Source organism: Phoenix dactylifera, chromosome 8 (assembly GCF_051530095.1).
Source record: "Phoenix dactylifera cultivar Ajwa chromosome 8, Ajwa_hap1_PhDact_Kaust_v1.1, whole genome shotgun sequence".
NCBI lineage: Eukaryota > Viridiplantae > Streptophyta > Magnoliopsida > Arecales > Arecaceae > Phoenix > Phoenix dactylifera.
Genome location: NC_143197.1, coordinates 31,650,686 through 31,670,655, shown reverse-complemented (window position 1 = coordinate 31,670,655; position 19,970 = coordinate 31,650,686). Strand labels below are relative to the sequence as shown.

The following is a 19,970-nucleotide window of genomic DNA, read 5'->3' as shown; positions in this document are numbered from 1 at the left end:
AGCAATGAGAAACTTATACATAACTTTTGTATAAGATATCTGTGCGCTTAGATATTTCTTCTATGATTTACACATAGTTATCACGTAACATGTCATTTTATAACATGTTTCTCGCAACGCTATTTAACATCATTTATTTTCGTGATCTATAGTCGCTCGATATCATTGCAGGATATTGCATAAGTGCTTCGCTTCTAAATTGAAAACTAGTTTGGATATACTATCCAATTCTTTTATCTTCCCATATTTAGAAGTAGAGTGCTAATATGATATCTAATTACTTCCTTGATTTTACATGTTAGTAAATTGTTTTATGCCAAACAAACCACCTATGTAAACAGTTCTACATGATAAGTTATAATTATAATTTTTCTTTTTTGCATATAGCTTCTTTCTTTATAAATTAATTCCCATATAAAGACTTTCTCATGACCTATGTACATACAAAACCTTTTCGTTTTAGAAATTTGCAAATAGAATCGCAAGTTTACTTAATTTTCTCACTCAGCTCATTGAAAACGTCTAGCTTGAGCTATTGATGTCCCTTGACATCATTATTGCCAAGTAAAAGTTAAGATCTTAATCCTGCAATAGTGGTAATGAGTAGAATTCCAGTCTAAAGACTGTGAATCCAAGGAACATTCGTAGCTTACTAGCTATAGGTTCAAAAAAAAAAAAAAAAAAAAAATCTGAATAAGAAGCAGCATGCCTAGATGTAGTCTTATTTAGTTATGACAAGTTAACTTGGATTTGTAAATTAACTAGAGATTCAAACCTCAAGTCTGATAACTAGAGATTCAAGGTCTACATCCTAGATGATGCATTCTCATATATTTGAATCTGGATAATTATAGTGCGGGTAGTTTTTTTTCTTTTTCCACCGGCGCCGTCCAGGTTCCAAACGCACGGGCATCGATTAAATATGGGGACCGAATGTCCTCCACTTGGACACACTCGATGGAACCGCTATCTGGTCCAGCTGGCATTGAGGTGGCACTAGGGTAACGTACTCACACGTGGGGTGGCCCACGAATTGGAAAAGATATGAGTCAAATTTCTACCTGCATCGAACATTCTCTGATGGACGGAGCTACGTGGGTGGGGTCTCCCCCCCTCCTATTATTCATAAAAAAAAAAAAACTTAAATATTGCGTACGTGTTCCAAAGAGAAGTTGCTTTCTATCCATATTATACTTATTGCTGATTTTTTTTCTTTCTTCGTCTAATTGTTTTTAAGGGCCGAACCCAACAGAAAAAATGAAAAAGAAAAAGGAAAAACAGAATAAAAGAACAAGCACAGCTATATCCCCTTGTCAAAAACGACATGCTGGGCATTAGCATTCACTCCGAGAAGCATGAGATCCTCCGGGAAATTGTCTCTGCTCCTAAGCTTAGCTCTGGCATTCGCAAAGCAGCGAGAGGACCTCTTGACTTCATGATAGATGTGGGAGACCCAATATGAAGTCATCGTATTCTTGCTTCAATATTCTAAAAACAAAAATATCGTGCTTATTTTTTTTGCTTAGAGAAAAAAAAGGGGAGAAAAAAAAGAAGGGAGAACCTCAACCGCGTAGCAACTCCCACTAGCCCCCTCCCCTGGAACTTTTTTTATTTATATTCTCCTCATCCGTGGCAGAGCTCCACCAGCATGACAGCCTTATTTCCGTGTGATTACGTCGCACCAGCACCACCTAAGTAACGGCAAACTAGATAACGACTTCACCGGATAAAGCAGACGGCTGGGGGTATTCGGTCTCCGCATTTAATTGATACTCTTATGTCTCGAACCTAGGCCGCTCTGGTGAAATTAAAGCTCTATTTCCACCGTGCGACCATCTTGATGGTGTACGTGCTTTCCCTTGGCTGTTTCATGGTGTGTAAGATTTCTGTATTTTTTTTTTTCAGTTTTATTTCCTCCTGTTACACCAGTCCCGGTACCAACCATGAGCACTAGGTCCAATGTTCTCTGGCTCCCCCCCACTTTTCTCCTTTCTTTCCTTGAGAAAACTCTCTCCGCTACCCTGACGTCGGATCAGTCACGAAAAGGGCAAGTACACGAAAAGGGCAAGTAATTGGCGTACCGGACCGAGTTATCAAATAAATCAGATCGTATTATATGGGTAGCAAATACCAGCACGATTAATAGCTTAGCCGAGTCTTCATTTATCTAAAAGCAAGTGCCATCTAAAGAGTGGCCACAAACGGCCAAGCATAAGAAAAGAAAAAAAAAAAAAGGGGGACATTAAGTATCAAAAACCTGAAAAAGTAATAGAAATGCTTTGCGAATTGCGACCCATTTGGTGGGTCAACTTTGCCGCCTCACCCCGTCGGCTCTCCCTACAAAAACCCCTCCAATCCTTGCTCCATGCATGCCAGTGAGTTGTGATCGATAGCCGGTAGTAGAACAACAACTCTCTCCTTTTTCTGACCTTTTTTCTGGCTTCACAGCTCTCTCTCTCTCTCCAAATGAGTGTTAGTAGGAGCACGACACTTCCAAATAGAAGTGCCGCCATCACTACCTCCTCTGCAACCAATCATGGTCGCTCCTTGTGGCGCTCTCGCTTAGGCTCTGCTCTCCGTACGGCGCTAGCATGCACCATCGTTGGTGTCGCAACAATCTATAGCCCGAGCGTTCTCCGCTCCCATCTGACGTTCCCTGCCTTCTCCTATGTGACCGCGATTATGATCGCAGGGGAGGCGACGCTGGGGGACTCGTTGCATGGTGCTGCAAGTGCACTGTATGGGACAGTCCTCGGTGTGCTACCTGCCATGCTGGCCCTGTTCTTGATCCGGCCCGACGGCTTCTCCATCGCCACCACCACCCTCGCGGTGGTTCTCAGCTCGTTTGTGGTTGCGCTGCCGGGCTCCACTGACCTGATCGCCAAGCGCATCGCCCTCGGCCAGATCGTCATCATCTATGTCGCTCCCTTCGAGCAGGTCGGCCCCGATCACGTCAAGTCCGTGTGGCATCCGGTTCATGTTGCGGCCAGCACTTCGGTCGGAGTCGTGGCATCTGTTCTTGCATTGCTGTTCCCCTATCCTCGCCTTGCATGCCATGAGGTAACTAACTATATTATCGATGCAGCTATAATACTGTTCCCCTATCCTCGCCTTGCATGCTATGAGGTAACCATATTATCGACGCAGCTAACTATACCGAAGGTATGTCGTATGTATATATTATTGCTGGTATTTGGTATGTGTAATACAAGCGAAGGTTGAAAATAAGAGGCCTCGGGAAATTGGATCCAAGTGGCTGTTTTATCTGCTCTTCACATTTCCTTTTCAATAACCATAAACGAATAAAAAGAGGTTAAGAATGGCGAGCATTAGAGGCCAGCCCGTAGCGCTGGAATCTTAGACTTTTCACGTTATGTATTTCAGATGTACTAGATATTTTATATTCTTGTCAAAAAAAAAATAATCATACTTTTAAAAGTACGACCATGTATAACCACTTGTGGTGTTATTCTTATCGTAGGTAAGAGAGAAGAGCAAGCTATACATGGAGGTGGCGACGGAGAGGCTGAGGCTTTTGGTGAATGCCTTCTATGCTGATAATAATGCTTGCATGGCTGCATTAACCTCTCAGGCTCGATGCTTAGCCGCTGAGAGCACCAAGCTTCTTCAGAACATAAAACAAAAGCAAGTAAGATTAATTAGTTTTTGGCTTTTGCTTTGCGTAGGGATCTGATCATCCTCACTAAACTCTCAAATCCTTGTAGGAACGACCAAACAAAAAGAGAAGATAACCTATTATTCTAAGTTTTTTTTTTGGTAAAGGGAGGTAATGACCACACAGCCTTTGTTAAGTATGAGCAAAAATTACTATTATTCTAAGTTATAAGCGATCTTTCGATGTATCCAAAGGATACCGAATCTGAGGAAAGAAGAGGAAAAGTTTTGGAAGAAGGATATAATTAAGACAATTCAAGACTCATATATTGCGGGCTTTTTATAAAATATAAACATACGAAGAGAAGTGCTACCCTGCGTCATCATACCATGCCCCTATTAGATGGCTTTAAGCAATTCACATCATGTAGGGACCGCATAGGCTTACCAAGAATCGGATTTAGAGAATAAAGTGGCCAAACTAGTATCCTCGTCAGCTTCAAGCTGATGCCGACTAGATAATCCTACAATTCTGGACCTCATTGGTTCGGGGAGCGAACACCCGTCAGCCCACCGCAAAGTGCGTAGTAAAGAATCCTGTATAGTTGATTCTTTGAAATTCGTGCATGATCTATACTGCAGTGCATGCTTGATAAATTCATTCATACATATCGATCTAAACTAAGTTAGGATGTATGATAACCGGGCCGTATAGGCATGTGTTAAACTCTACATCGACTGTGCATTATGTAGATCTTGAATATTTATACAGAACTAAGAAACCCAAATAATACTTCAACCTAACTTTTTTGAATAAGTATGAATCTGACCCATATGGAGTAGGAGATATTGCAGCATGGGCTCATTAACCATATGTTGATCATAGTATTTATAATTGAACTTGTAGTATTAGATTTGAATGAATTTATATCTTTAGCTTGACGGGGATGCCAAAGCTTAAATGAAAAGAATATGTAAGGATTCGTATATATATGTATTTAGTCCCACATTAATTATGCACTAAGTAGCTTTGGGTACTTATATAAGACTAAGGAACCTAAATAATACCTTTGAGATAGCTATTTGAGGGAAGGACATGAGTCAGTATATATAGGTTGGATACATTTTGGACTTATAACTATTAGAATTGTTTAGATCCAGCATTGGTTGAATTTCAACCTTATGAGCAGCTGCGTGCAGCTCATGTGCATGCACTACTTCTGTGTTGGATATCTCTCATACATCTTGAATGATGCATGGCTGACACTAAAGTTGGTCGAAGATAGGTCCAATATTCTGCATAAATGCCATTACACGATAGACCTTAACGATAGATTGGCTCCACTAGCCGGCAAGAATGCAAGTATTGGCCATGGATATAATCCAATCCACCTCATGCTGCACCTTGAAAACTATTGAGATGCATAGTGGTCCTTAAATACAGCTACTGTCCATCTCTATAATGTTAGGCGCAAACATGTATGTCACGGTTCTCACTGTGAGATATCAAGGTGTATCTCACGATTAATACCATCAAAATCTTCATACTGCCACTCAAATAGCTTTCCAAGGAAATGGAGTTAGCATGAGGACCTGATAAAGTTATGAGACGATAACGTGAAGTAGACGGCATTTCAATAACAAGTGCAAAATTCCCGCAAATAATTGTATGCAACTGCCAAGAGCAATAACTCAGTTGACGTTTACTCTTAAGTGCTATCGTTTTATTTTCTCATCAAATTCACGAACAATTTATCATTCCTTAAGCGCATCAAAACCCTTATCGTACTTATACTATTTTTCTTTCTCCTCTTCTGATTTAAATTACACTCAATTTTTTGGACAGGGAAGCTCACAATGGGAAAGACCTCCTTTCAGGTTCTTACCACCCCATTTGAAGGAGCCATTAGATAGCTTGCAAGACATAGAGACAACTTTAAAGGGAATGGAGATTGCTCTAAGTTCCACCACATCCTTTCCTGTAAACTTTTTTGACCAACAGCAGCACAAAGTTAATCTGCTCAGCCTAAGAGACCACATTACTTTTAGACTAAGAGAACAAAACATCACGGCTAACGCAAAACAAGAAAACTTCATGGCCAGAAGAGAGCTCCTAGATAAACCCCACCTATCATTACCTGTTATCCCTCCAAATCTCAAAGACTTCTCACCATTGTTGTTCTTTCTTTTCTGCATTAACCTCCTTTATAATGGAACCCTGACCACTCCCTCAGCCGACGGTGCCCAAGAAAACAAGGTGATGCCAACCACTGAGCAGACCACAATCGCGTCCAAAGATGAGCCTAGCACCAAAAGAAGGAATTTCAAGAATACTTGCTCCATGAACGTAAGTAGTGAAAGGCTTGTGGCTGCGTTGAAGTGCTCTCTCTCTCTAGGCCTTGCCGTGCTCTTTGGAGTGCTGTTCAGCAAAAATAATGGGTACTGGTCAGGTCTTACCGTAGCCATCACCATCAGCCCAGGGAGAGAGGCCACATTTAAGTTGGCGAATGATAGAGCGCAAGGGACTGCCATCGGATCGGTCTATGGAGTATTGGCATCGGTCATCTCTCAAAATCTTATGGAACTTAGGTTCTTAGCCCTCCTCCCATGGATTATTTTCACTAGCTTTCTACGACGTAGCCGAATGTATGGCCATGCAGGAGGAATCGCCGCTATCATCTCCACATTAATAATACTGGGCAGGAGAAATTATGGCCCTCCTACTGTCTTCGCCATTTCAAGACTCACTGAGACCTTCATAGGGCTATCTTGCTCCATACTTGTTGAGCTCCTATTACAACCCACAAGGGCTTCTACTCTGGCAAGAGCCCAAGTATCCAGGATCCTTCGGACACTTAACGAGTGCATTGAGTCATTGGTTCCATCAACAGGTCCTGTGTCATTGAAAGAGAAGCAGAAGAAGCTAAAACACGAAGTGCATGCACTAAGGAAGTACATTGATGAAGCTCAGATGGAGCCTAACTTTTGGTTCGTGCCTTTCCCTATGGCTTCTTACCACAAGCTCCATGGCTTCTTGTCTAAGATGGTGGAGTTACTATGTTTCCTGGTTCATGGTATGGAGATCTTAGCAGAAGAATCTCATGGGCTTGGAGCTGCTTGGAAAGAGATCCAAGAGACCATCAGGGGGGACATGGAGGAGTTCAAGAAGATGGTTGGCTCTTCATTGAAGTGCTTCGAGGAAGTCCTTCAAGTGAATTCATTAGGAAAACTGGAAAAGGAGTTGCAGAGGAGGAGCGAGCCTAATGACCTTGAGCTGGGAAGTTATCGGGCTCTGAGTGCTGATGAAGAGGAAACCAAGAAGGTTCTTGCTCTTTTCCTCCAACATGCGGTAGAAGTGGTGGAGAGGCATGACGTAGATGTAGTTGAGGACTCGAAGAGCCAAGTGGTCCTTTGCCTGGCTACCTTTGCGTTTTGCGTTGGGGGCTTGATGAAAGAGACAAGAGAGATAGAGAACGGGCTCTTGGAGCTTCTTCAGTGGGAGAATCCTGGCAGTCACATCAATTTGTATGAAATTTCTGGTGAGATAAAAGCGCTGGCCGCATAGACCTTGTGAACACTATCTACTTTTACATGGTCCACGGCTACTGCTGTGAGGTTCCATTATCATGTGGAATAAACATAATTTAATGAAATAATAAAACGATTACTTGTAATTATGAAGAACTTTTATCAGGGTCGTACTAAGGGAGGCTCCGGCAGTGTACTATTTAATCCTAGTTCTAACATAAAGTTTACTTTTTGTTCTGTCTAAAAAAACACATATATCATTATATTTCATGATCCGTAAAGAAGATTGTTAGAATGCTTCAATATTGCGTCTTTGTCTGGCACTACTGGAGAAACTTTCAGAATCCGTTTAAGAGATTGGTCTAGTGTTCATCGTCATGCCGGATTCCAAATCCGAGCCTCAAAGGGAAAAGGTTCCTTACTTTAAAGATCAGTGCAGGCTTTTGTCCCACACTGAAGGGAACGATGAGAGCGACTGACCGTGCCGTGCAGGCTTTGTCCCAGCCTGTTGGGCCCGACGACTCGATGCCTTTTGTATGAATGGCTCACGTAGACGGAGGTGGAGCTGCAGGAGTCATGACTAGGGCTGATCGTCGGGCCAGGCCCTACAGCAGAAGTAGGTCCGATCTTTATGCGCAGGCCCATCCTAGTCTGCACATCGGCCGACCAAGTTCAATCCTGAAAGGTCAGCACCAGACCCACCCAACAGACCCAACATTAATATCTTCATTAACATATAGTATATGATTTTGTTATTATAATATATAATTAGTTAATATAATTAACATGTAGACTATATATTAAATATATTCTTTTTGCCAATTTTTAATGTTCCCAGGCCTAGCCCAATTTTTCAGATTGGGCTTTTTTGGGCTGGGCAGGCAATCAGGCCCATTATCAGGTTTAGCATGACGAAGGGTTGGCGACCCATGTATACCTAGTGGCATGGCAGGTATATCTTGGTGTTTTAATAAACCGAGCTGAAATGAGTCCTTCAGTCGAGCCGACCCGACCCGAGCTTCCAACTATGTATTCACGCTCGACTCCTCATTTGTGAGCAGAGATCTCAAATACGTATAAGCTCGGCTCAGTTGAGCTACTCATTCTTTATTCCTTTCTATTAATCAACAGACGACAGGTCATGACCTTCCACCTATAGTTTTCTCAGACTTTTCTAGCAAATCAATGCTCGTTGGTGGAGTTGTAAGGTCATGTTGAATGCTCCAATATGATTATGCTCGTTAACGAGTTGCTGGATTGTAACAAGGGCGGTTATACTCTGTTCATGTCCATACCATCTCCATAATCAAGTAATAGAACTTCTATTATATCAAGCTATAGGCCCTTACCAAGCGGCAATGGTAATGAACTAGACAGTAGGGGATAGACCTGGGAGACTTCAATTGGGAGGGGGATCAAAAATAGTCACATAAACTATAACAATGCAGAACGTCACCTTAAAAAACTAGCCGAAAGATATTATTTGGATTCTTGATCCTATATAAGTACTGGGTTCTCACATACTTCTTCCATTTAAACCTTTACGTCGTCATGAGGCTAATGATTCAAACTCATTCAAATCTAATCATAAGTACTACGATCGGCTCATGGTTAGTTCTAATGGATTCGCGCAGTATTCCCTAATCCACATAGATTATGAACCAAGTCCGCTCTGATACCATTTATAACAATACAGAATCTCGCCTAACAAATCTAGCTGAAAGATATTATTTAGGTTTTTTGATCCTATACAAGTATTCAAGATCTATCCAATAAATAATTAATATGGGACTAAATATATGTCTGCACAGTCCTCATATCAACCATGAGATACATGATGGACAGCCCTCATAAATCTTTGGCAGAGTGAAAAAAAAAAAAAGTAAAGTAAGCTGATGCATCCAAAGACTATACGATGTTGGTGGTGGTCTCAGTAATTTTTGTTATGCCGTACTTGTTTGACTTACATGAATAGAGTATAAATATATCAACATCCAAACTTCACATAATTTCTTCGCTTTCTCTTTTTAACGATTGTCAAATATTTATCGCAAGCTGCTGTTATGCTAAAACTCGCAACAAGGTTCATACCATCCCTTTCTACACTTCAGTTGGCTCAATTCAATCTGAAGTCAAGTTCCACGATTTTCTCACCAATGATCGCCACAAGAACAGGACCCGCTTTTAAAATGGTGAAACCGGTTCCGATCCCTCAACACGATCTCCCTGCCGTAGATCTCCGAGATCAGCTTCATCGCCGCGTGGCAGTCCACGCACACCCTCAGATTCTTCACCACCCTCAACGTCGTCCCAGGAACGGTCCTGATCAGACCGAACGCCACCGCCACCTTCTCGCTATGGTGTACCAGCTTCTCCTCCCTCTCCTCCTCCCCTCCTTCCACGCGCGCCACCACCTCCCTCGTGTCCGGCACGTGCCCCGCCTCCCTCAGCCTCCGTGTCATCCTCTCCAGCGCCGCCCTCACCTCCTCGGAATAACGGTGGGATGCGTCCTCCACCACGAACGAGTAAATCCGGCCGTCCACTTCGATGATGCTACACCCGGGCTCCTTTGAGATCCCCATCCTCTTCATCGCCCTCCGCACGTACGCCACATCCTCCCACCTCCCCACCGAGGCGTAGATGTTAGAGAGAAGCACGTGATCCCCATGGTGACCTGGTTCCCGCCGTTGGATCTCCTTCATCGCCAACTCACCAATCTCCACGTTCCTGTGCGCCCTGCACGCCCCTAATAACGTGCGCCATAGGATCACGCCGGGCTCCAACGGCATGCGTCTGATCAACTCGAGGGCCTCATCCAACCGTCCAGCCCGGCCCAGGAGGTCCACCATGCACCCAAAATGTTCCATCTGTGGAACCAAATTGTAACGAGTCATCAACTCATCGAACAATCTCGTCCCCTCATTTACGAGCCCCCCATGGCTGCACGCTGACAAGACGCTAACGAACACTATCCCGTCCGGTTTAATACCGTCATCATTAACCATCCGATCGAAGAATTCTACTGCTCTATGACCCGACCCGTTAATGGCCAACCCGTTAATCATGGCCGTCCAAAGAACGAGATTTCGAACTGGGGTGCTCTCGAAGACCTCCAGCGCTCGATCGATGAAACCGCACTTGGAGTACATGTCGATCAGAGCGGTCTTGACGCTGATTCGACCATCCATCTGGTGTTTCACGATGTAGGCGTGGGCCCACTTGCCGAGCTCGAGCGCGCCCGCGACGGCGCACGCGGAGAGGACGCCCACCATGGTGATCTCATCGGGCCGGACGCCGGCGAGCTGGAGGTCGCGGAAGAGGTCCAGCGCTTCGCAGGCCAACCCGTTTTGGACGTAGCCGTTAATCATCGTATTCCAGGTTACAACATCTCTTTCGAGCGTTTTATCGAACACACGCTGCGCGCGGTCTAGTGCGGCGCATGAGCAGTACAGATGGATCAGCGCGTTGCGGACGAGGATGTCGCAGCCGAGGCCGGATTTGAGGGCTTGGGCGTGGATCTGGTTCCCTTCAGAGAGGGCGCGGAGGTGCGAGCAGGCCTTGAGGAGGGCGGGGAAGGTGTGGTGGTTGGGGGGGATGGCCGCGCGGTGGGCAGCAGAGTAGAAGCGAAGGGCGCGGTGGGGGGCGGAGGTGTTGGCGAGGGACTGGACGATAGTGTTGCGCATGAAAGGGGTGGGCTTGCGTGAGCGGGAGAAGAGGAGGAGGGCGTGGTCGAGAGCGGGGTCGGGCGGGCGGGCGGCGGAGCAGAGGGCGACGAGGCGGTTCTGGGCGGGCCGGGTGTGGGCGAGGCCGGCTTTGATGAGGACGGCCTGAAGCTGTTTAATCTCCGAGAGGGTGGTGGGGCCGTCGAGGGATTCGGAGGAGTATGGCCTTGGCTGAGGAAGGGGCGATGAGGATAACGAAGCTGAAGTCATGGCCAATCTAAGATGGTTCGGAAGGTGACCGGACAGGAGTTAATAGATGAAGAGGAGACTGGAGAAAGGGCACGAGCGTGGGGGGCTCGCCTCCATGAACCCACGCATCCCTAGTTCGTTTTGCTATGGATATTATTTTTTGAGTTTCTTAAGTACTCAAAATTCTTCAGCGAAAAATCAACATGGGACTAAACATACGCCCGGCTTTACATATCTTATCTTGATAAATTTCAGAAGAATAGCCTCTACATTAGTACCCTTTGAAGCAGCTTTCTTGTTGTACTTTGCGAGGTTACAGGCCATTTTCTGGCTTCATAATCATCTATTCGAGTTTTGACTCAAATATCTCCAGTTCTTTTGAGCCACGATGATCCATTGCCATATGGAGAAGACCAGATTGTGGTGCAGTATTACAATTGGGAACAACTATATATCTTCTACGTGCAGAAAATGTCACATTAGCAGCATGAGAACAAACTTTAGTAGCGTGCGCATTTAACCAATGTTCGACATTTTAATGTGGTCCAAAACATATCCAAATTTAAATCTCTAGATGCAGAATACTAATCAAATAGGATCAGTCTTTATGCGACTGCCAAGAAGCAGCTAAGGATGCCAGTATCTATTCGTAGGGATGCCAGTATCTGTTGTAGAACCATACAGAATCGCCGATAGCTTTATCTCCATCGTGATTGCGATGCCATGTATAATAAGCATGTGTCCTGTTTTTTACCTCAAGAATTGCATGTCCAAAACTTGCCTCTCGATATGCAGAGTAGTTGGGTTGGGGTTGAGTAAAGCTGCAACATGGAGGTCATATGTGTTAAATGGGATTAGAGCTAATAAGAATAAGTGATTGCAGATTATCATGATCTGGATAAGCAGCTTTCAAGAATGTTTCTTACTTATTTGCCAGTCCTTCAATATTTCCACCATCACCAACAGTTATGTAGACAGGTGCTGATGAATCTAGGGTCGGAGTGCAGTCCTTGTTTGTTATGTTATATGCTGTGTTTGAAATGCGCTCCTACAACAAGAACAAGGCAGCATCAGTTAACAAATAGAAGATAAATTTGAATTGATAAAATTGAACTATCCATCCTACTTGACCATCTAAAACATTTGTTTCAGTTGTTTCGGGTTGTATAGCAATTGTTATTATAATCTTGTTTCTTTGGCAAACCAATTTCTTATTCATTTTCTGGTAGCCATAGTTCATCTTTTGTTCCTCTTCCATATGTTGCATATGGCCATTGTTGATGATCTTTAGCGAAGAGAGACAGGTTTCAAGAACAAAGAAAGAAAGTAGCTGATAAATTTGAGGTTGGACAGTTATGAGCTTTAGTAGTATTTGATTCGGTAGCAAAAAAATGTACTGACAAAAAGAGAACATACTGAGATTTTACTGAATTTGAGTTTGGGAAGTTGGGAAGGGAACATACTGTTCTTTCATAACCATGGACATGGCCAGCAAACACAAGATCAACTTTGTTTTTAACGAACCACGACTCGAACATGACTCGCATGCTCTCTCCTTCCATGTAGTGGTAAGCATAGCTGTTGTACCATGGGGAATGAACCAGAGCAATCAACCATGGTGTTTCAGATCTGTTTACTTTAGTAAACTCTTCCTTAAGCCATTCATATTGCGGGGTATATGTTCCTGTCGGTGTAGAGTGCACAGTCATCTTGGAGGTGCAAATGATCAATCAAACATAATTCACAAGCACTGTATGATTCATTATTAGTACTGGCAACCGAAGTTGTTCTTACCATATGCTGAATAAGAGGAGAGGACAATGATGTATGCCGATGCACGTTTTATAGAATACCAAAGTGGAGATGAACTCCCAGATGCTTTATATGGCACATGATATCGATGCAGGTAAGGCTTGAAAGGCTCTGTCTCACCCTACAAACATTTAAACATATTTAAATTAACTTGTTGAATGTATGTGAGAGTCACAGAACAGTAAAATGAACAAATTGAATAATTTTGTGTCGTATAATGAGTTTGCTATTTTTTCAGAGTGCCACAGTAATAATAAAACACCATGCACTTGCAGAAGCAGATACGTATTAAACTTCTTTTAGGATGATATGCTTATTTATGGCATTGAGAACTAATTTTACTAGTAAATCACCAAGTGACTTACAATCTCTGGAACGTAGTCAATTTCATGGTTGCCGGCTACCCATATCCAGGGCTTGGAAGCGGCACTTCGCTCGATGAATCTACCCCATGTGTCCCACCTCCTGTTGTCATGAAGAGGGTAATGGTCGGCATAAGACAGATCTCCAACGAACAGCAGTGCTTGTGCATTTGGGTTCGAGCAGTAGTGATCGAGTGTTTGGTTCGAAGCGAATGTCTGACCAAGATCCCCTGCAGAACAAAAAAAAAAAAAAAAGAAGTCAGCATGTTCATCTAAATGTTATCACTGACCAAATATGTGGAGAAGGGTAGAGTGCACTGACCTATGATGCCAAATGTGTGGGGAACATCTGGTCCCACTTCAGGAGGAGTTGTGAAGAAGAACTGGCGGCTGGAGTTCCCAGTCCCAATCTCATAGAAATAAATGGTGTTGTGCTGCATGAAATTTATGACATAAATCTTTAACTTCAAAACTCTGTTGAAGGACAAGAATCTATGGAGCTTATGAGATTGCCTTTAGTAGAACCAAGTTCGATCTTTTAGTTGTGATCTGTTGTCAATATGTAAATCGAGTTGCTCAGATCTTATTTGAAACATGCTTGCAGATGTGGTAAAATGAGAATTACCAACGGCAAGTACATAGTTATTATTTTTTTGGAATTGATGTTCTCTTTTTCTGATTAGACAGTTCTTTCCAGAACTCTGAACATGTGATCCCACTGTTTTACATTAAACTTCTGATTTTCTTGCATTGAATAATGTTAAAGGTTATGAAAACTATTTTCCTGAACATGTTGTTCCTTAATACCAAAGAACAATTACTATAACAAGAGCATCCTAGCATATATCATAATATCTTGCTGTTGAGATGACTGTTATATTCTAGTTAGCGCTGTTTCCTGTTAAACAAAGCACTTCCTACTTACCAGTTGACTTTCATCTTAGTTTATCATTTATCTCTTCTGTCATATATCATTTATTTTTTTAATCTGACCATCATTTTCAAATATCTTTCAATATTCAAAGCATCTCAACGGATGAAGGCATTCTGAAATTTGAATTGTAGCTTTTCAGAAGACTGTTTCAAAGGGGGGAAGGTCATTGACTTGAGATGGTATTGCTAATTCAGTTAAAGACAGAATGTTTAAGAGAGCTAACTGCTACGTGATATATATAATTACATGATGAGAACCATCTCAAACAATTCTCCCCATTTGTCAGACTAAATAAGTTTACAATAGCTGGAGTTATGGCTGTCCTCCCAAGTTGATATGAAGTTTGCATATAGGTGCGCTTCAGTGCAAGAGACCTTAACAGCTAGACCTTCGTACATATGCCTCTCTAAGGCTGGAACTTCCATATCAAATCAGAGGTGTAAGGTAAAAGGGGTCAAAAGAGACTGCACTGAAGACTTTTTAGGGGCTCCGAGTGATGCAATATTGTGGAAGCAATAGTTGTTGACAAGGAGTTCTTCATAGAGGAGAGAGGAGTGGGGTTGGCATGAACAAGGACAACCTGAATAACCTATACAAATTAATTGTCAAAATCCACAGAAGTATTCTGATGAAAAACGCCCAATGCTAAGGATCCTGGCAGGTTCACTATTGTTTTTTGGTGACTGTGAGTTAGAACAAGTAACTGAATTTCGGTATTCCGAGATAGCGCATTCAGTCTCACAGATCGACCAGAATTAGAGCTTTAAATGCTTGGCCAATATCAACCCATGAAGTTTGAGTTACTGTAGGCTGATTAACTCCATAGGACCAGACAATTAGACTCAGCATTATTTTATAGAAAAAATATTAAAAAAGTATTGCCTAGAAAATGCTATATTTTTATTTTATAAAAGTATTATCAAGAAATAATATACTAGAATAATCTACTAAATACGTGATTCTCCCCCTACGTGCAGATTTTCAGCAATCTCGTCCCTAAGCTACAATAATCCAGCTTAGCCGGATAGAAAGTTGAAGAGTAAAAAAATTCTATATGTGGAAGAAACTCTCAAAAGATAGAATACCACTACAACAGAGAGATTGAAGTTTTATTTTGATTAATCCTGAGGAATCTATCCGGAAGACCGGATACTACAACTCTTCTGAAAAAGAGGTATTTTAACGTATTTTAAATAACTAAAGTTTAGGGGATAAAAAAATTTAAATCTTTTTTAATTAAAACTCAAATACAAAAAACTTTAGCATACATTCTAATTTCTGATCACAGCATTGCCACCACAGCAGCCCACATTTTCGGGATATCTTTTAACCTATGATGTTCCAGAAATTTTTTAAGTGCCTAATTGGATGCCGTGGCATAATATTTCGGCCTACCCAAGAAGATTTATCCTATTCCTAAAAGAAAATAAAATCACCGATTTTATCAGACAGATGTCCTAGTGTTTCTGGATTACATTAGGTTCACTCATGCACCTGTTGATTAAAACTTGCCTAGAGGAAAATAAATAGGTCTTGCAGTACGCAAACACTTCTCAAACAGCAAGTTTGGCATGCCATCATCTTAGTAAAACATATGGAAACCAGCTGTTTTTTTCAAGTGCATGGAAACAAATTAATTGTATCCTGGCTATTGAGTTTCAAACGTAGAGATATCAAAAGAGGACGTTTTCGCTTCCAGTAGCTAACTTAGAAGTTAGAATACCGCGTGTTTAAAAAGGAAAAAGGACTGAACACCTAAAACGCTGAAGTAAGGGAATGGGCAAGGCGAAGTGAACGTACCTCCAAGTCGTTAAGGGTGCAGTGGTGGATGTAGCCGAAAGTGTAGTTGCCGAACTTGTAGGCCGTGACCATCGCACGGGCCTTGAATAAGTGCTTGTTTCCTACCTTGCCGTAACGTACCAGGTTGGGACCCGGTTCCACCGGAGTCACCCATGACACAATCACACTCTTCCCAACATAGTCACCTTGCGTAATGTGAACCTGAAACCAAAACAAAACCTCATGATTCTAATATTTATACTTCTTTTTTTTTTAATTCACCAGATGTTTTAGTTAAGCTGTCATAATAGCAGCAATTTTAATAGCTTTTGAATGAAGAAAATGGAAGAACATTAGGTAGGAGGAGAGGAGAAGAAGGAACCTGTTCGGGAGCGTTATAGCCTGGGGGAGGCTTGAAGATATCGCTGTCAAAAGGCATGTCAACGGCAGCCTCGGATTTCCGGAGGTACGAGCTGGTGACACCCCCATGGCACGCCAGAATTAGGTTCAAAATTAGGAGAACCGTCACCAATGCTGTTGCCTCCGAAGCCATTAATTTTAACGCTTGACCCTGACCTGGTGCAGAGAGATTGAGAGAGAAATATAAATCGCAGCCTAGTGAGATTTAATAGTAATGCAAGTATGCAACCCAATGAGAGTGGATTCTATTATAGCATGATGTAGATGCATGACATACATACAACCTACTTCGCTACTGCATCAAAAGGTTTACTATTAAAGCTTAAGGTCTAGATGGCAAAGTTTCTGCTTGAGTCTCCAACTTGGATTCTTCCATTGGCTCCCTTATCCTTACGTGATAAAGATGCGTCCATTATTGTTCTTGAGAGTTGGCGTGCGTGGCGCGTCCCATGCGGGCCGGGATGCAGGTCTCGGGCGCTCTGGATGACCTTCTACGTGGTGCAAGACCCGCGACCCGTGCGCACGAGATGTGCGTCCAGACCAGCCCTGTTTGCAATAATCCTCGGTATCTAAGGGCTCGTTTGGTTCGCAGGAAAACGAGGGGGGAAAGTGTGGTCAACGGGAAAGTAATGAAATGCCTCTTGTTTGGTTGGAGTTTTCAAAGGAGAGAGATGGAAAAGTTGTATTCCCATTGAAATATGATTCCCACATTTCATGGGAAAGTCTTTCCCATGAGAAACATGGGAAAGTTACTTTCCCATGAGGTGGGAATCACTCCTTTTTTATTTTTTCCCAAAAAGACCCTTCAGCATTAAAGAAGCATTAAAGAGGCATTAAAGACCTAATTTTTATTAAGGGCATAATAGGAATTATACATAACTTTTCTAAGAAAGTGGATGGTCAACCAAACATAAGCACTTTGGAAATTAGTCACTTTTCCATGGTTAACCAAACATGTCAAAGTACTTTCCTAGGTATCCTCTTCCTAGGAATCTGATTCCCAGGAATCATATTCCTATGAGGGAAAATACTTCACACGAACCAAACGAGCCCTAAGAGTAATACAGATAACAAATCAAACATCTAAAATGGAAATACCTTAAATGTATAGTACAGATTTAAGTTTCTTTTGTTGCTTAAAATAATCTCCATCAAATGAAGTGAGATGATTAATGACCCAAGGGAAATATCATCAATGAAATGCATCTTAAGTACATGGATAGTCAAAAATTAATCATTCATAATCTCCAAAAAGAAGAATTACTTATTAAATTTTCTCAGAGGGAAAACGGATGAAGTATATGTCTCCCAATGGGTTTAGCTTTTCTCCAAAAGAAGAGATGCAAATCAAAAATAAACTAATAAACTAGTATAGATAATATATATAGAGATAACTTGACCACTAATCACACGGCACAAAGTAAAATAATGCTCATTACATAGAAAGACATTACTATCGATCTATTACTTCAAAAAGACATAAGTATCGATCTAATCATAAACGTTTGAAATCTTTTTTTTTTTATTGACGAACAACATCTGAAATCAATATAATATAGATACAAAAATTAGCATTCCGTACCAGAAAAGGAGGAATAAAACTTGACAATCACCTTCTCTTCCCTTGCTCTCCTGTATACAAAGCCGGAGATACGAGAGGATGAAACGAGGCACCTGGAACCAGGTGAGAGATGAACAGTATATCGTACTTATCCAATAACCATCTAACGGCCGGAGGTGGAATATTCCTTCCCGGTTCCCTAATTCTACCCGCCACGTCATCCTTCCGCTCGAGTTTGGACTCCCGCAATCGGTCCGACACAAAACTAACGAATGGTTAAATAGGACGTCAACAAACGGTCATGATATTATAATGAGTAGCTATTATAGAATGTAGACTGCAGCGCATCGTCTCACAACAGTTATAATATGGATGGTGAAGATGATCGATCAAAATCTTCCTCACACGATTTTTAAAGCATAAAATCTAATCTACCCTATCAAAATTTCCCCATTTGGTTGTATCCATCTTTCTTCGTCACCATTTTTTTTTGTGACACAGATACCGTTTTAGCATGAGCATATCTAACAAAATCAGAAAAAAAAAAGAGGCAGAAAAAGGAAAGAAAAGCTCATGACTACACATGCAGAGACCGGAGTATTGGGCAACATACGAAGCCACCTATCCTATTTGCCTCCCGGTATACATGGGTGACATGTGAGTCCTCATAGTCCCGCAACAGACTATAGATATCGTGCAGAAGGGGATGCTCAACACCCGCCATGGCGTGGCCCTGGATCCATCCGATGACAGTCGATGAATCCTCTTCAAGATGAATCCAGTCGGCCCTTAGGATCGGCCCCTAGGACGAGTTGAGCATAAGACATGCCATCCCAAGCTGGCCTCGGCTTAGCTCCAGAAATAGATGTCACAGAGCTGACGGCCTCCTGGCGCAATCAATCTGAAATCAGAACAACTGATAACAAACCCAGCACCACCTCTTCTCCCATCATCAGACACACTGTCGTCGAAGTTCACCTTGAGAAAGCTCAAGGAAGGGGCTTCTAGGTGATGAGTATTGTCTAAGGCACTATTAGAGATGAATGGGAGCGCCAGATGTCTCTTACAGTCCTAGTTCCTTCAACTGTCTGAGCCTGAGCATACTCTACTGCATGGATGAACGCTCTATCAGCAACAATCCTTGAACTCTTCCTTCTGCCCTCAAAGACCCTGGCATTTATGTCCAGCTAAATATAATAAGCAACATAAGCGCATCTAACACTATTAGTTGTGATGACGAGTCTATCCACAAAGCTTTTCAAGTAAACTAAGGAATGTCGCCACTGGGTCGAAGACTACAGGAAACACCAATCAACTCCAGTCAATTGCCATACTAGGGATGCCCTCGAGCAGCCAAATAGAACATGCTCTACTGATTCCTCCACCTTCTATCACAAGTAGGAGAAAGCCTCATTCCTTTTCTGCATAGAACATCTCCGGTTGGAAGACAACCCCATGCAACCTTCCACAACAACAAGGTAACTCATTGGTGAATGTGAAGCCTACATAACGACCTACCATCGATCGAGATACCTCAACTCTTTAGAGATCCTCGAGGTTGTAGGCTCTCACCTTGGATCTACAGGTCGAACCTCAAGTCCTTCTATCCAACTTAAACCCCTTGGTACCGGCACGGCTAGAATCATCTAAGCTAGCTTTTCCCCAAAGAGGCATTGAACCATCGCTACATCCCATCTCCTCTCTCCTGAGCTAAGAAAGTCGGACACCCTGAGACCTGAGCTATCCACATCAAACATGGTGGGCCATAGCCACAAAGGTAGTTAGAAATCCAGGTGTCATTCTGCACATCAATCAACTGGTCGTCGCCGATCACCTATCTAATCCGAGATAGCACCCTCAAAGTACAGAGCACATCTCACACCAGATGGAGTAGTGATGACCAACCTGGAAATCAGATAGCATGGTCTGATTGCCATACTTGGCTCTTATCAGTACATTCCATAGGCCCTCGAGCTCAAGCAAGTACCGAGCCATGTCTATATGTGAATGTCTCCCTCCTAATCAATAGAGCAAATGCCCAAGCTAGC

At 42.5% G+C, this 19,970-nt stretch overlaps 1 protein-coding gene and 2 pseudogenes across 2 annotated transcripts; 1 reads left to right on the top strand and 2 right to left on the bottom strand.

Moving 5' to 3' along the window:
- The first annotated feature begins 2,374 nt into the window (after positions 1–2,374).
- Positions 2,375–7,276, top strand: LOC103716990 (uncharacterized). The gene is made up of 3 exons (XM_017845169.5): positions 2,375–3,060; positions 3,482–3,649; positions 5,462–7,276. The coding sequence occupies exons 1-3, from the start codon at positions 2,467–2,469 to the stop codon at positions 7,178–7,180; spliced, it is 2,481 nt and encodes an 826-aa protein (XP_017700658.4). The 5' UTR covers positions 2,375–2,466; the 3' UTR covers positions 7,181–7,276.
- Positions 7,277–9,143: 1,867 nt separating this feature from the next.
- LOC120110312 (pentatricopeptide repeat-containing protein At4g21065 pseudogene) lies at positions 9,144–11,191 on the bottom strand (annotated as a pseudogene).
- A 92-nt stretch (positions 11,192–11,283) lies between these two features.
- Positions 11,284–19,917, bottom strand: LOC103716988 (purple acid phosphatase 2-like; annotated as a pseudogene). The gene is made up of 9 exons (XR_016396235.1): positions 19,828–19,917; positions 18,990–19,109; positions 15,963–16,163; positions 13,551–13,662; positions 13,232–13,458; positions 12,849–12,987; positions 12,518–12,738; positions 11,981–12,102; positions 11,284–11,875 (listed from the first exon to the last, which is right to left on the bottom strand). The product of XR_016396235.1 is annotated as a purple acid phosphatase 2-like (transcript).
- Positions 19,918–19,970: the final 53 nt, after the last annotated feature.

Coding starts and splice junctions, on each gene's coding strand:
- LOC103716990 (XM_017845169.5), top strand. CDS start 2,467: ATGAGTGTTAGTAGGAGCACGACACTTCCAAATAGAAGTGCCGCCATC. Junction 3,061..3,481: donor CTCGCCTTGCATGCCATGAG/GTAACTAACTAT, acceptor TTCTTATCGTAG/GTAAGAGAGAAGAGCAAGCT. Junction 3,650..5,461: donor AGAACATAAAACAAAAGCAA/GTAAGATTAATT, acceptor TTTTTTGGACAG/GGAAGCTCACAATGGGAAAG.